Source organism: Spermophilus citellus, assembly GCF_964194105.1.
Source record: "Spermophilus citellus genome assembly, chromosome: 7".
NCBI classification, from domain to species: domain Eukaryota; kingdom Metazoa; phylum Chordata; class Mammalia; order Rodentia; family Sciuridae; genus Spermophilus; species Spermophilus citellus.
In genome coordinates, this window is record NC_138188.1 from 162,464,500 (window position 1) to 162,479,126 (window position 14,627).

The window sequence follows — 14,627 nt, forward strand, 5'->3', positions numbered from 1 at the left end:
GGCACGGAAGCAAAAGGTGGGGCCAGTCCAACCCTTTCTGAGTTGGTAGCAGGCGGCATGGCCCAGCTGACAGGCCCTGGGCGGGGCTGCTCCCCTCCACGAAGCTTGGTCTGGGACGCTGAAGGTCAGCCTGAAGGAGCCATGAACACTCCGGGGATTGCACTCCCTTTCTTTGCAAGGCACGGATGTTCTTGGAAACCAAGCCAGGCTGGCGCAGGGCCAACGGTCCAAGTGCTGGGGTGTCGTGCCCACGCCCTCAGCTAGTGGTCGCGGGAGCACACCTGGCTAGCAAGTGGTTTACCCCTCGGGGCTGCAAACCTACTGCAGGATGTGGATTTGACTGGGTGGTTTGGGGAGGGTATAAGGAAGCAAGTTTGTTCTAGACTGAAGTGGAACAGTTGTACGACTGGGTAGCTCAGTAAATCTCATCTATGGGATGTGAAGAAACTGCACAAAGCTGAGCTTAGAGGGAAAGACTAATGATTCCATAGTGTGGCCGAGAGGGGGGTCTGTGCTTTGTGGGTGATGTGTGAGCTAATTCCTGTTGGTGCTTAGAGACTCCAGTGAAGGGGCCCAGCTCTGCCTGGCTTTGTCCTAGGCACAGAGCTGCCTTGCCCTGAGGTCAGTGTTCTGGGGGATGGTGTCTGCCTGATGGGAGGATAACAGGGCCACTGTGAGTGCCAGGCCCACTCAGAACATCCAGGGTGGCTCCAGTTTTCTTTCTCATTCAGAAAACTGCCTAGGCACGTGGTTTATTCTGGGGTCCATCATTTCATGACCACTCACTCGTGCTCAGGCCATAGAGGCTGCCCAGGGCGTGAGGTGCCTGGTGAGGGTGTGAAGCCCTGCCTGCAGTGGGCAGCTGGGAGGACACGTGTGGAGCCCCACGGGAGGGCAGAGGTATGTGATGGGCCGTCCTGACCTCTCTTTCTCAGACGTGGACGAGTGCTCCCACGATGGGCTCCATGCCTGCTCTGGAGAGGAGCTGTGTGTGAACGGGGAGGGCTCCTACCAGTGTGTCTGCCCACAGGAGTCCTCAGCCTCAGCTCCGCAGAAGCTGAATGGCACGGGCAAAGGTAAGACGGGGCTCCCCAGATGGCGTGCGCCAGGCTGGGGTCTAGGGGAGGGCTGAACCCTCCCTGTGCTGTCTCACCTGCCCAGGTCTCCTGGCTGTCACTCTCACAATCATTCCTTGATCTAGCAGATGACTGTCCAGTGCCACCCACTGCCCCGTGAAAGGAGCAGGCACCAGCAGGCAGTGGTCGCCCTGGGGAACCTCCCAAGGTTGGCAGGCATGGGCTGGTGTAAGTGGGATGGTCTTGAGTCCCTGGAGAGTGAGGGCATGATGAGACTTAGGCTGGACCACAGGCAAGAGCTGGCACTGACCCTAGCTTTGCCTGGGCAATCTAGGGGCAGAAAGTGTGTTGGGTGCTGGCAGAGACACTGAGAAGGGAAAGCCTGGCTCTGTTCTGTTGGGGACATCGGAGGCTGGGGTGTCCCAGGTGCTGTATATGTGACTGGCTTCTGCCAGCCCAGGGCTTACAGTAAGAAATAACTGTACACAATGGTTCCCCCTTATCCTTGGTTTCACTTTCAAGGGCTTGCATTCACCTGTGATCAGCCACATTCTGAAAATATTAAGCAATTCATAAATTTTAAATTATGAGCCTTTCTGAGTAGCACGATGAGCCATCCATTCCACTCCATCCCACCCAGGACGTGGAGTGCCTCTGTCCTGTGTCTCCACACTGTATGCGCTACCCACCCATGAGTCACTTGGTGGTCCTCTCCGTTCTCAGGCCGCCTGTCACAGTACTGCACTGTTTGTGCTCAAGGGATCCTCATGTAACAGTCGAGTGACATCACAACGCCGATGTCACTCTCCCCCGTTCATCCCATGTGGCACTGTGCCATCTCACATCCTTCCAAGAAGGGCAAATATGATGCAGTCAGACATTTTGATGAGACAGAGAAAACATCCCAGGATTTATCATAGTGTGTTGTTCGGGTGGTTCCATTTTATTAGTTGATTTTACTAAGTTGCTTCTGGAGCAGGAACCCCCTCCTACTGTGCCTGGGCTCCTTTGTCCCTGTCATTCCCTCTCCCTGCGGGCTGGGTGGTCATATCACTCCATACCAGGAGGGACACCAAGTGTCCCTTGGGGTTCAGGAGGGCTGCTTAGAGTGTCCCCTGTAAGAACATGCCACATGTGGCCAAGGCCCTAAGGCCTGGCTGACCTCCTGGTGGCTAGGGAAGGAGGAGCAGAGATGAGCCTGGCTCTGAGATGGGCCCCAGGGCTGCTGGCCAGGGCTGCCGTCCCTGTGAGGAATGACCCGAGGGGCTAAGGGCCTCCGGCCTGACCTTCCCTGGGCTGCATGGCTGGAGGGTGTCCCTGAGACTGTGGCCTGTCTGTTTCTGTCTGAGCCACCGCTCTGCAGTCCTGTAGGGGCCCAGGGTCAGTCCTCTTGAGCTGGAATGTTCTACCCACTGACAGGAGGGAGCGCAGGGGAAGAGGCCTGTGCCCTCTTCATTGCTGGAAGTGTCCTGGTGCAGGGGTGGGCACGACAGTGGTTCTGTGCCACTGCGTTCGTTCTAGTAGCATTGTCAGGCGCTGGCTTCAGGGTGAGGCCCTCACACAGCCCTCAGCTGGGCAGCTACATACCCTGGGGTACAGCCCCTGAAGTAGGTGTGGACGCTGTTGACCCAAATGTTGATATGCAGGGCACAGCTGCATTGGCTGTTTCAATTAAAGGAAATTTGGAGTGGTAGCCAATCCTGGATCTCCAGGTGAAAGGAAGGAAGGAAGGAAGGAAGGAAGGAAGGAAGGAAGGAAGGAAGGAAGGAAGGAAGGAGAGCCGACCAGCCCAACTATGGCAATCAATCACTCCTCCGCCACCGCAGCTCATGACTTTGGGGATCCCATTAGAGCTGCACCCCACACAGATGCACCCCATCTGTGTGGGGAACCGCAGACTCCGCAGACTTCCCGGTTGTGGACCCCAGGTCAAGAATCCCCCCTTTAGTGAGAACACAGGTTGAGATACGGTTATTTTTACTCTGGGCAGTAATCTGGAAAAATATTAGGCTCTATTTACAGTTAGCAATGCCGCCAGCCCAGCTCCGCCGAGCCCGCCAGCGTAGAGCGTTGCCAGAAGGCCGCCAGCCCCGCTTCCCTTCCAACAGGGCAGGACAGACAGCTCCAGCACGTCCAGACCAGAGTCAGGGGAGTTCCAGTCGCGCACTGCTAAGGAATCAGCATGTGTTTTAAATTTAGATGCTAATCTGAATGAGCAATCCCCTGGAATGGCTAAGAGGTACAGTCCTTGGAAAATACAGCACAAATCTCAGATATTTTTCTTGTGAAATTCGTCACTCAATTAATGACACAGGGCAGCTGTATTCTTAAACTTACCAAAACCCGTGAAGAATGGCCACAGTCCACACTTAATGTTCCAGGAGCGGGGTCCCTCTCCCATTGGCCTCCATCCTCAACTGGAGGCCCCCAGCTGTCCAGCTCCCTGAGGAGGGGTCTCCTGAACCTGGGCTTGGCTGGCAGGGGGTCAGTCGCAGCAGCAGCAGAGTTGGTGAGGAGCGGCCGCCCAGGCTTGCCCCAGACAGGCTCTTGGCTCCAGTCAGCTTTCCGTGGCGTGCTCAGGATTTCAGCCCTGATCCATCCCCCCCTGGTTCTGTATTCATGAGGGTCGGGTGCCAGGCGGGCAGGCCCAGGGGGAAGGGAACTGAGTCTGACACACACCATGACAGGCTGTGTCCCAGCACGATTTCCTGAACAGCTGGAGGGTAGGGCTGCTGGGAGCAATGAGAGCCCAGGCCCACAGACAGGAGTCTGAGGTGCCCCACTGAGAGGGGGGTCAGGGCCAGGATATGTCCCCAGCTATGGGGTGGGGAGAGCCCTGCAGCAGGGACCTCACTGCCTGCAGTTGCAGGATCCAGGTTGCCCCTGCCCACGGACCATGCCCGGAGTCAAGGACTGAGTGGTGACATTTGGGGTCACATTTTAAGAAGGAAAAGCTGGAATAAGCAGAGGAGGGTGTCCTGGCTAATGGGGGACCTCAAACCCAGTTCCAGGGGCTTATCCCAGAAGACAGAAGGCCAGGTGCAGAAGGAGTAGCCTTAGGGAGAGCGCAGAAGCGCGTTAGCTCAGGATGTCAGGAGTTGGTCATTTTATAGCAAAATGAGGAACTTTCTCCTGTGTGCTGTGCCAGTCACAGGGCGGCTGCCTCAAACACTGCTGGAAGCAGAGTCAGGAGGTTCCTGAGTGTCCTGTGGCTGCTGTGACAAAGTACCACAAGCTAGGTGGCTTACGCAGCAGGAACGAGGTCTCCCATACTTCTGGAGGCCTGAGGTCCCAACGGGTAGCAGCAGGGCTGGGCAGGGCTGTGCTCCTGGGGAGCGTCTCTGCCTGCCCTCCCACCTTCGCCTGCTGCGGCCAGCATTCCTGTGGTCACGTCGCCAGCCTTCAGGGCCACTGTCTTCAGGTCTTTCTCTGCTCTTCTGACCGTCAAATCTCCCTCGGCCTCTCGTAAGGACACTTGCAGTTGCATTTAGCACCACCCTGGGCAATCCAGGACACTCTCCCCATCTCAAGACCCTCAGCTTAAATCCACCTGCAAAGACCTTTTTCCAGAGAGCCGGCAGTTCCTCAATCATTATGTGGCAACTGTGGCCAATGGCTTAGGAGTCAGCAGGGAACTGTCAAGTCAACAGCTCTGCCACTTAGGGCTTGACCTTTCTGGTCACCTCTGTGAGATGGTGTCACAGAAGAGCCTCTTAGCTGGGATGGTGGCAAGAGGTACATGGGGCACCATGTCTGGCCCAGTGACAGCTTGGACCGAGTGTGGCATGCCTGTGTTGTTCTACCTCACAGGCTTGCAACCGGTGTGAACTCCCAGCTCCATGGCAGTGTCCCTGCACCCCTGGAGGCTGCCTGGGGAGGACCCTTCCTTGTGCCTGTCAGGCATTGCTGTGGCATCACGTAGCTCTCCCTGTGTCTGTGTCAGTGTGGGTGCATAGTAGATGCTCAACAAACCTAGAGCTTCTGAAGCTGCCTCTGTTGCTGGTGGAAAGCATTTGAACAGGGGATATTGCAAGTTTCCCAAGGCAATAAATTGGAGAAGGAGCTGCACAAATATTCAGAGGTAGCATCAGCCTTAGGGGCTGCATTTCTTTGGGTGGGAAGGGATTCTCTTTCTCCTAGTGCTCATTTGCACACAGGAACACAGAAGCTGCCATCTGTGGACGCCTTGAGGTCTCACAGCCTTCAAGGTTCCAGGTTTGCAGCCTCAACCCAACAGTCCAAGAACCCTTGGTTTTTCATTGAAAGACTGAGCGTATGTTATTAGAAGAGGCGCCATGTGCATGGTCTTCCCAGACCTCTTCCCAACACCACCCTCTGAGTCCTTTGCAAATGTTCACGTCATCTTCCTTCCACCCTGCACGGAGACACCCTCAGAAGACACTCTAGGGTGGCCCTCAGTACAGATAGGTCATCTTCTGTTGCATGTCAGTTGTGATTTCCAAGCAGCAACAAGGAGACAGGGACTGTGTGCTGCTGCTCAAGCTTCCAGACTGGCCCTGGGCCCCCACTTTCCCGTTTATCAGGTCTCATGCCGCACCTGGTCCCCCAACCATGTGGAGGAAAAAGTGCTTGGTGCCACCTGTCTTGACTGTACTGTCAGAGTGTGCAGCAGATTTTCAGAAAAGAAGTCGTGGCCCTTCCCCAGTCTCTGAGTGAGACACGTGCTCCCAGGGCACAGACTGACGTGCAGTGCAGTTGCTGGAGGCTGGGCCGGGGCTCCAGGGACCGTGGATCTGGGGGGAGGCCTACACTGTCAGGACCCAGATTGCAGGGAATCAGTCAGGACCCTGCCCTTGGGGAAGCCTGCCCTGCTTCTCCTGCTGCAAAGGAAGACGTCATCAAGGGTGAACCTCAGTGTCTACGTCCGTCGACTTCTGTGACCAAAACGCAGAAAACCACGGGGTGATCCAGTAAAAGAAGAGTCAGGTCTTTTAAAAAATATGCTTCCTGCTTCTAGGAATGTCATGAGGAAGCAGTAAGAGTCTGGGAGGATTCACTGATCCCAGGCACAGGGAAGGAGGCCTCTCAGCCATTTGTACCCACCACTTGGAGGAGGGTCTGTGAGGCTCCCCGAGGGGAAGAACACACACACGGGATTATGAAAGGCAGCCTGGGGCTTGGCTGGAAGGAGGCAGCAGGGCCATGTCACAGGACTATGACGGGGCACTAAGCTTGGTTCTGGGCTTCTTGGCAGCCAAGGAAAAAGGGGAACTGGGTTGTATTGGTTTGTTGTTTTTGTTGAGAAGAAGCGTATGCATGTGTTGGGAAGGACAGAATTTTTTCATGATACTAGAAAGTGTGTATTCTATGAGTCCTTACACAAAGGGCTTTGAGGAATCGCATAGCTTGAAAATTTATTTTCTTTACTATGGTTTTACAAAAAAAATTTTTTCTAAGTGTCCTCATTGATGCTTTTTATAGAACTAAAATTCTGACCTGAAGACACTGCTGCCTGCCTGCAGGCCACCTACTTCAGATGCAGTTCCCACTCCCAGATGGCTGCTGGAGAGCCAGGCTTTTCCCACTCAAAATAGAGCTTTAATTCTAGCTGAGGACCAGAATAGATGTCAGGCGGCACGTTGGCGTTTTGCTCCCTGAAGCTTGGATTTCGATAGGAAAGCACAAAGGGGTATGGAGCAGACTCTGCTGGACCGCTGAGGGCTGTGTCCTGATGGGGCCGTGGTCCAGTGGATGACTGGCTGGAAGCAGAAGTCCTGTGCAAGCCATCAGGCTCAGGGGAGTCCGTGTGGCCTGCAGCCCTGAGTGGGTGGAGGCAGGGTCTTGGCCGCAGCCCTGCAGCCTCGCCGGCAGTGGCCTCAATGAAGATGGTTTCTGTCTGTGCCACAGTCCCCACAGTGCTCTGCCTCCTGGTAACCACCAATTCTGAATCACACTCAAGCCACACGCGCAGAGCCGTGGTGTAGACCGCGAGCACTGGGTCGGGGCCCTCTAGCTTGGCTCAGTGACATGGGGGCTGCGACGTGAACCTCAGGCTGCTGTTTGCTTTCTCCTTCCTTCATCTCAATACCCAGCACCATAAGGCCATCCAGAACTACCTTCCCAAATCCCTGACAGGGCCTGGGCCCTTCGTGGGACGTCTCCAAGGGAGAGGGTTGCTGCCTCTTTTTTGAAGTAACAGGTTTGATTCAAGGTGGGGAAAAATGTCACGGTGGTCCTGCCTTGGCCCACTGGACTTGGCCCTGGGCTGAATGGAGGTGGGGCTTCTTGCTGCAGGGAAGGTGGACCACCCTCCCTGAGGCTTGTGCATACCCATGCTGCCCTAGATTGTCCTCCGATCCGTGACTACGTGGCCCTCAACGTCACCAGCAGCAGTTTCCGGGTGTCCTGGGGTCTGAATTCCACCCAGAACCACACCTTCCACGTCCAGCTCCAGCGGGGTGAGCTGGTGCTCAGACGCGCCTGGACCAGCGACCTGGGCCTGGAGGTGGCTGGGCTGGAGGCCGGGGTGCTGTACGGTGTGAAGACCAGCTACCAGGGCTGCGGGGCCAACATCTCCGCCTGGCTGACCGTCAAGACAGGTAAGGCCAGGCCAGAACTCCAGGTGACCTTGCGGACTTGTCTTGCTATCCCAGTTCCGCAGTCCCCACACATCATGTTGTTCTTCCTGTAATCAGGCCACCAGAGGTCACTGCCTAACTGCAGCCTCCCTGTCCCCCTGAGCTTCCTAGAGCTTGGCAGGCTGCCTCAGGGCCCTCCACAGGCTCCCCTGCTCCCAGCGTGTCTCCTCCAGGGCTCACTCTGACGTCTGAGGGGACGGCCTGGGGCTCTCTGGGGGCCACCTTTGTGGCACATGTGGGGTCATTGAGTGGACAGGCCAAATGCAGTAACATGAGGACGGCAGCCATGGGGAAGCAGGTAGCTGTCCCCACACTCGCTCCCACAGGGCTGTCTACATGTCTTGCCACCATCAGAGCCGAGCTGCACGCTCAAGTCTCCACAACCACATGAGCCCCGCTTCCCATGTGACACACGTGTGCTGACACAGTGCACACCCCTGTGCCAGGAGGCCACTTTCCCCATACCTAGGTGACACCTTCACAGCTAGAACTCAGTGTTGGGAGGTGGCTGGTGTGGCTGTCCAGTCTACCGTGTGGCCTGCCCAGCTCTGGCTGCTCGTCCTTACCCTGGGGGTCACGGTAGCATACAGACCTTGGTCTGGCTAGGTATCAGGGTGGACGCTCTCCCCCAGGCTGGCCTTTGTGGCTGTGGGTTGTGAGGTGAGGAGTGCATCCGAGACATTCTACTCCTGTGTCCCATGTGTGTGCCCTCAGCCTGGAGCAATGGGGGCCCCAGGCTGGGGGTCAGGCTCAGAGCATGGTGAGCACTGAAATGACTTCATAAGGAGCCTGCTGGGGTCTGTCCAGTGCACAGAGATCCACGCAGCGACAGCAGCTATGACTGTGGGTGAAGGAGCGGCCCTGATGACTCGGCCTACGCCCCTGATGAACAGATTCAGGGCCGACCCCATGCAAAATCATCCCAGCACACAGGGTGGGCACCCAGAGGCCCCCAAACCCCAGCATGCAAAGCCTTGACTTGGCGCAGAGTCTCCAGTTTTCCAGGACCCCCCCTCCATAGCTCCAGGGACAAGGGGAGGGGCCTCTCTTTTCCCTGGAGGAAACCGAGGCCTGGGAGATGGTCACTGACCAGGGAATCTTTTCGTATCCATCTGTTATTCACACTCCTTCCAGTTCACCTGGGATGCGCCACCCATGGCTGCCCTCTGTGATGCAGAGCTCTCTCCACTGGGGCAGATAGTAGGAATTTGCAGCTCCACCCACCACCCCAGGCCCTCATGAAAAAATATCTATGTGCCCATGCTAGGGAATGGTAATTCAGAAGGTTCTAGAAGACTTCTGAAGAGTCAGCCTCTTCCACTCTCCAGCCTTGATTTCTTTCTTTCTTTATGTTACAAAATGCCTTTTGTCAGTAGAGGACTTCTAGAGTGCTCTCTTTGCTTAACGTTGCATTTCCAATGTGGCCTCTATGCCATCTGCATGTTGGGTGGGTGAGACTGCAGCAGCGGTCACCCAGAGCCTCTGGATGCAATCTGGCTTCCAAGGCCCTGGGGAAGCTGAACATCCTCAGGGCTCAGCAACTGCATCTTGTGATGATGACCAGGCAGAGGTAGGAGGGGCTCGCGTCAAGGCCCAAAAGCCAGGGCCAAGCATGGGGTCTCTTGCTAAGATGGGGGGCCCAGCCTGGAAATATCTGGGGTTTCACATTCTGGGTTTCAGTTACCTGCAATCAACTGTGGTGTAAAAATATGAAAGGGGAAAATTCTACAAATAATTTGCAAATGTTGAATAACTTCTATTACAGCATGTTGTTATAATTCTATTTTATTATTAGTCATTGTTCCAGTTCTTTCTGTGCCTGATTTGTAGCCTAAAGTTTATCCTAGGAGTGTGTGTGTGTGTGTGTGTGTGTGTGTGTGTGTGTGTGCGCGCTTCGGGGGTGCACTGGGCCTCCTGGGAGGTCTTGTTTGGGTCAGGGGTCTGTTCACATCCTTGGTGAACTTTGCGTGCCCTCAATCCTGGTGTGCACAGGTGATGGACAGCGTGATGACCTCATTGGCCCTAAAGCTTGCTAACCGAGCTGAGCCAGGGCGGGGTCAGCTAGCTGCTGTCCACACTCAGCAGCACTCAGAGAGGCAGCAGGGCCTGTTTCCGATGCTCCTGACCGTTTGACTGTGCACGTGTCAGTTTTACTCTCATGATGAAAGTGACATGAGTCACCCTGTCCCATCTGGAGTATTTTTCCCAGCATCAGAGTAACAGCAACCTTTATTGCTGATGATAGTTTGCACAGGACAGAGGCAGGGCTCTCAGCACTGAAACCGGGAAGATTCCAGCAACCAGGGCCAATTTGTCACCCTAATTTTGGGGGCCTGGGTGGGGATGCAGCAAAGAACCTGGTTGGGTCTTGTGGTTCTGAAGAGGCAAAGGGAAGCAGCAGCCCCCTGGGGAAGGATAGTTGAAGGGGCCTTCCTACCCCACAGGTGCTGGTTGACCAGTTCCTGTTGGAGTGGTCTGTGGGGTTTGCACCTGGCTCCTCAGTGTTCCTATCCTGGCCATAAGTGTGGCTTAAGTTAATCAGTCCTTTCACTCCATTGCAGATATAAACATGATAAATAAAATTTCCCAATTTGAGCTCAATCTAAGGTTCATGCCTTGATCTATTTAAAAATAATCTTTCCTCATCAAAAAATAGACTTTCTATAAAACTGACAGAGAAGCAGGTGACTTTGAATCCCAGGATTTCAGCTATTCTGCATCTCTGTCTCAGATGCCCAGGTTTTTGGACTTACAATAAGGATCGTGAACTGCAACCTGACGGAGCAGCTACTCAACTGTAGCAGCGTGGAACACAGGGACTTCTCCCGACAGCTGCTGCAAGAGGTAAACCCAGCTGTGGTCCCAGACTCCTCACCTTGTGTCCTCTGGGCAAGGACTACCCATGGGAGGGCATTATGCCCAGCTCCTCCCCTGTGGTCATGGCAAAATCACATGTCACTGCAGCCTTAGGCAGGCAAACCCAAATCACACAGTAATGGCTGACTGCACCCAACCCTGTCCCTGAACAATCTGTCTTCAGAATCTGTGCTTTGATTGCAAGGTCTACACCACTTGAACACACAGCTGGATCCGCTGTTGAAGCATCTGCTTGGGAACCTGTCTTTCTGCAATGGTGTAGCTTCACCAGGGAAGCATTTACCAATCATCTCAGCATCCCTTCCTCCTTGTGGCTAACAGGAGATGTCCAGTGCGCAGCCTGGGAGTCAAAGCCAATGTTAAATACTATCTATCCATAGATGTTTAGCTGGAGAGGAAGTGGCTTACTAAATCACCAAGAATTATGAAAGGACTGAGCTTTTACCTTTCTTGTGAATGAATAGGCTGCTGCCACAGTGTCATAAAAGACAAGAGATCGCTGGGTCAGAGACAGAGCCCTTGTCATTCCCAGAACTGCAAGTGCCTGAGCATGATGTTGGGCCCTTTTGGCTCTGTTGGGTGGACAGGTGGATGGATGATGCCCATAGAGGGGGTCCAGGTCACAGCTGAGGAACCCCACATTTGGGGAACCCAAATCTTTTATAATAGGCTGCATGCAAAAATGCCTAAGCCTTTCTTCAGAAGGAGATGTTATCTTTGTTATACTGGACAGTAAACAGAGGGAGCCACCATTACTGTCTCCCAAGGCTGCTCATAATAAAGACAGTCTGGAACAAAAGGGCCTCTGTTTGTAGGATGTGTGGAAATGCAAGAGCCTCACAGGATGTTGCTTCCCAGCATGCGTCTGCAGGGGGAAATTAGCTTTTGAGGTTCTTAGAAAACTCTTTTCCAATGTTAATTTCTTTGAGCTCACAGGAACTGAGTGGCAGAAGGTAGGAGGTAAGACTGGTGTCTTCTTTGATAGAACATAGGTGTCCCTGAGCCCTTGGCTCTGTCTGTGTATTTTCTGGAGATACAGCCCAGTAATGAGGGGAACAGCTCCAAATAGCCATGGAGACTGTTCCTTGGTATTCTTCTCTGTCAATCGATCAGTCCCTCAATAAATCCAACAGTCTATCTGACTCTCACCCACATATACAAATTACCTGCATGCCCAACTTCAGAACATCCAGAGTGGATGGTTCATCTGATGCTGCAGGTCTGGAAGCTTGACTGTAGAGGTCACTCTGGGTTCTCCAACAAGACCAGGTCAGGCTCGACTGACTCAGGGAAAAACACGATTTGAGAGGTGTCTCTGCTGCCCTGTCTGAGCCCCGTCGCCTCTTCTTGGCTAGGTCGAGAACTCCTTCCCACCAGCAGTTTGTGACCTTTACCGACGTGGGAAGCTGAGGATGCAGATGGCGTCTCTCCAGGTGGGGAGCGTGGTGGTGAAGCTGAGGCTCACAGTGCAAGACCCTGAGTTTCCAGTGGGTGTCTCCACTCTGGCTCCCCTGCTTCAGCTTCTGCCTTCAAGCACAGTGTTCCAGATCGACCAGCAGGGGACGGCTGTGCAAGGTACGCATGGGACTGTGCCGCCAGGATGTCCCTCTAGTGTGGTTGTGGTCTAGGAGACTTTATTTTGAGTCAATCTTTCTTTATCCAAAAGGAAATAAAGTAAAGGAAAGCAAATTTTTATCTTTTTTTCTCCATAAGAACCAGGGGCTGGGCCAGGCCCCCCAATCTGCACCCCACTCCTCATGGCTCCAGGTAGGAGGAGGTGCCCGGGGAAGGCACTCTGAGACAGGGCTTATTCCCTCTGGATGGTGCCTCTTGTTAATTGCAGGCCCAGAATATTGAGGAAAATGGGGCCGGGGGTCCACCTGGGGGCAGGGAATGGGCATTCCCTGTGTCTGGTCAGGGCCCGCGTTGCAGGTGTCTGTGGAAGTTTACTCGTGGGCCTATTTGATTAGCTCACATGCCATTTCATTTTACTGATGTTGCCTTGAAGCAAGAGAGACAGACACACAGAAAAAGTGTCATAAAGAGAGATGAAGACAGACAGAGACATAGAGCCTCAGAGAGAGAGAGAGAGACAAAGATAGTGGTAGAGACAGAGAGAGACAGAGACGGGGAGAGACGAAGACATAGACATGGAGCCAGTGACATAGAGACTGGAAGTGGAGGCAGATACAGAGACACAGTCAGAGACACACAGAGAGACAGGGCAGAGACAGGGCGTTGACTGTGAGGCCAGCTTTGCTGTTTCCCAGCAGGGCCTGGCTTTGACCCACAGTGGGACACAGTCTCTGCACCCTGGGCCTCAGCTGGGCATCAACCATGGAATGGTATCCCCCGGTGGCGCTGGGCCTAGGAGGAGCAACATTACCCCCCTGAGCTCAGTGGTGTGCTGGCAGCCCCAACTTTCCCCTGCCCAGGAGTGCAGGGGGCCATGGCACATGTACTTGAAGCCACTCCTGGTGTCCCGTGCTTAGTCTGGGGGTCACTCGGTTCACTTGGTGCCCTCAGATATGGATGTGCTGCAGGGTCCTGCCTGGCTGGGCTGTGGGCTGAGGGCCAGCAGGAGCAGGAGTCCCGTAGCAGGGTTCTCAGTGCATGCCCTGCCCCTCCCTGAGACCAAACCTTCAGCTGATCCAGCCCTGCCTCCCCTGACTTAGGCACCAGGGCCAGGCTACTCCAGATCTTGGTCAAATGGACCTGGAGTGTGAGGGACATAGTGGTCTGAACCATGCCCCCAGGAGTCATGGCTATTGGAACTTCAGAATGTGACCTTGTTTAGAATAATTGTTCACAGACGGCATTAAGGCAAGGAGCTCAGAATAAGACCATCCTGAGGTGAGATTTAGGGTGGGCCCTAAATTCAAGAACAAGTGTCCTCAAAAGAGACAGAAAGCAGAAACCCACGCAGGCCGGGAGGAGGCCATGGGAGGACGAAGGCTGGAGGGCGTCCCCCGGTGAGGGGGACTCCTGGAGCCAGGAGAAGCTGTGCCAGGCAGCAGGAGGGTCCCCCAAAGCTCAGGGTCAGCTTGGCCTCCAGAATGTGGAGATGAACTGGAGCTGCCCAGTTGGTGATTGCTGTTATGTCGGCCACAGGACACAGGTGGGAAGAAGACGGGCCTTGTGCTTCTGATATCCCCTAAGTCAGTAGAGAGTGCCCCCCAACTGTTCCCTAGAAGTTCCAGAAGCCCCTGGACGTTGCTAAGTGCCCATGACAGCAGGCTGCTGAGCCAGCATTTCCTGCTGAGGGGTCACTGTGGGGTGTCCCCCTCAGTTGTCTCTTTGGTCTATGGATGACGAGGCCGCAGGCTGTCTTTGTCAGGGGAGGTGGCCCTGCCTTGGACAGAGTCTTCTGACTCAGGAACCAGTGGCTTCCCTGGACACAGGAGCAGCAGAACAACTAGAGGACACAGTCTCCTCCCCAGGGAGGCCAGAGCCCACTGTGGAGGTCGGTATCCCCACCCTGAGAGAGCCCCACCTCAGGCCAGGAGAGGCACAGACTGCCTTCTGAGACAAGACCTGGCACTCCTGGGAGGAAGGAACGGTGTCTGCTCAGGTTCATCAGGAAGTAATCCTGGTGGAGTGGCCAGAACGTTCCAGGTCATTTTGGAGCACTTGCTGCCTGTGGGTCGGCGTGTCCCAATCCTGACCCTGGAGGCTGACAGGAGCGTACGTGGGGCCATTAGATGTCAGGACCTCTTCTTTGCCCTTAGCCTGTCCGTCCTGAGTCTGCCACGTCCTGGGCAGGGCGATGGAGGGGAGCAGAGTGCTGCCCCTGCTCGGGCTCCTGCCCCGTCCTCACCTGCCCAGCCCACGGGTGCAGAGCCCCCACAGCACCTTCTGCAGCACACCTGCCTTCTCCTCTGTGCCCGGAGCCGGCTGGCCTGGCTTCTGTATGAGACTGAGTAACCCTGCCCACGTGTTGCTCTGGGCTTCCTGTGAGCCACCAGCAGCGGGCAGCCGTGCTAGGTGAGTCACTGCACACTAAACATAGATCCAGGTGCTTGGTGGTCTGTCTGGACTGGGCCTCCGCTCCCCTCCACGGCCTGCTCCCATCCAG

The 14,627-nt window shown here is 54.9% G+C and overlaps 1 protein-coding gene across 1 annotated transcript in view; it reads left to right on the top strand.

Annotated features, from left to right (window-relative positions):
- UMODL1 (uromodulin like 1) overlaps nucleotides 1-14,627 on the top strand; it is a gene marked incomplete at its 5' end in the record, with an annotated part of 53,855 nt that overhangs the window by 12,830 nt on the left and 26,398 nt on the right. Inside the window, 4 exons of the mRNA XM_081301993.1 lie at nucleotides 936-1,076; nucleotides 7,382-7,636; nucleotides 10,407-10,519; nucleotides 11,908-12,127. Of these exons, the coding sequence (XP_081158119.1) occupies nucleotides 936-1,076; nucleotides 7,382-7,636; nucleotides 10,407-10,519; nucleotides 11,908-12,127 (729 nt within the window). The remainder of the gene's footprint in view (nucleotides 1-935; nucleotides 1,077-7,381; nucleotides 7,637-10,406; nucleotides 10,520-11,907; nucleotides 12,128-14,627) is intronic.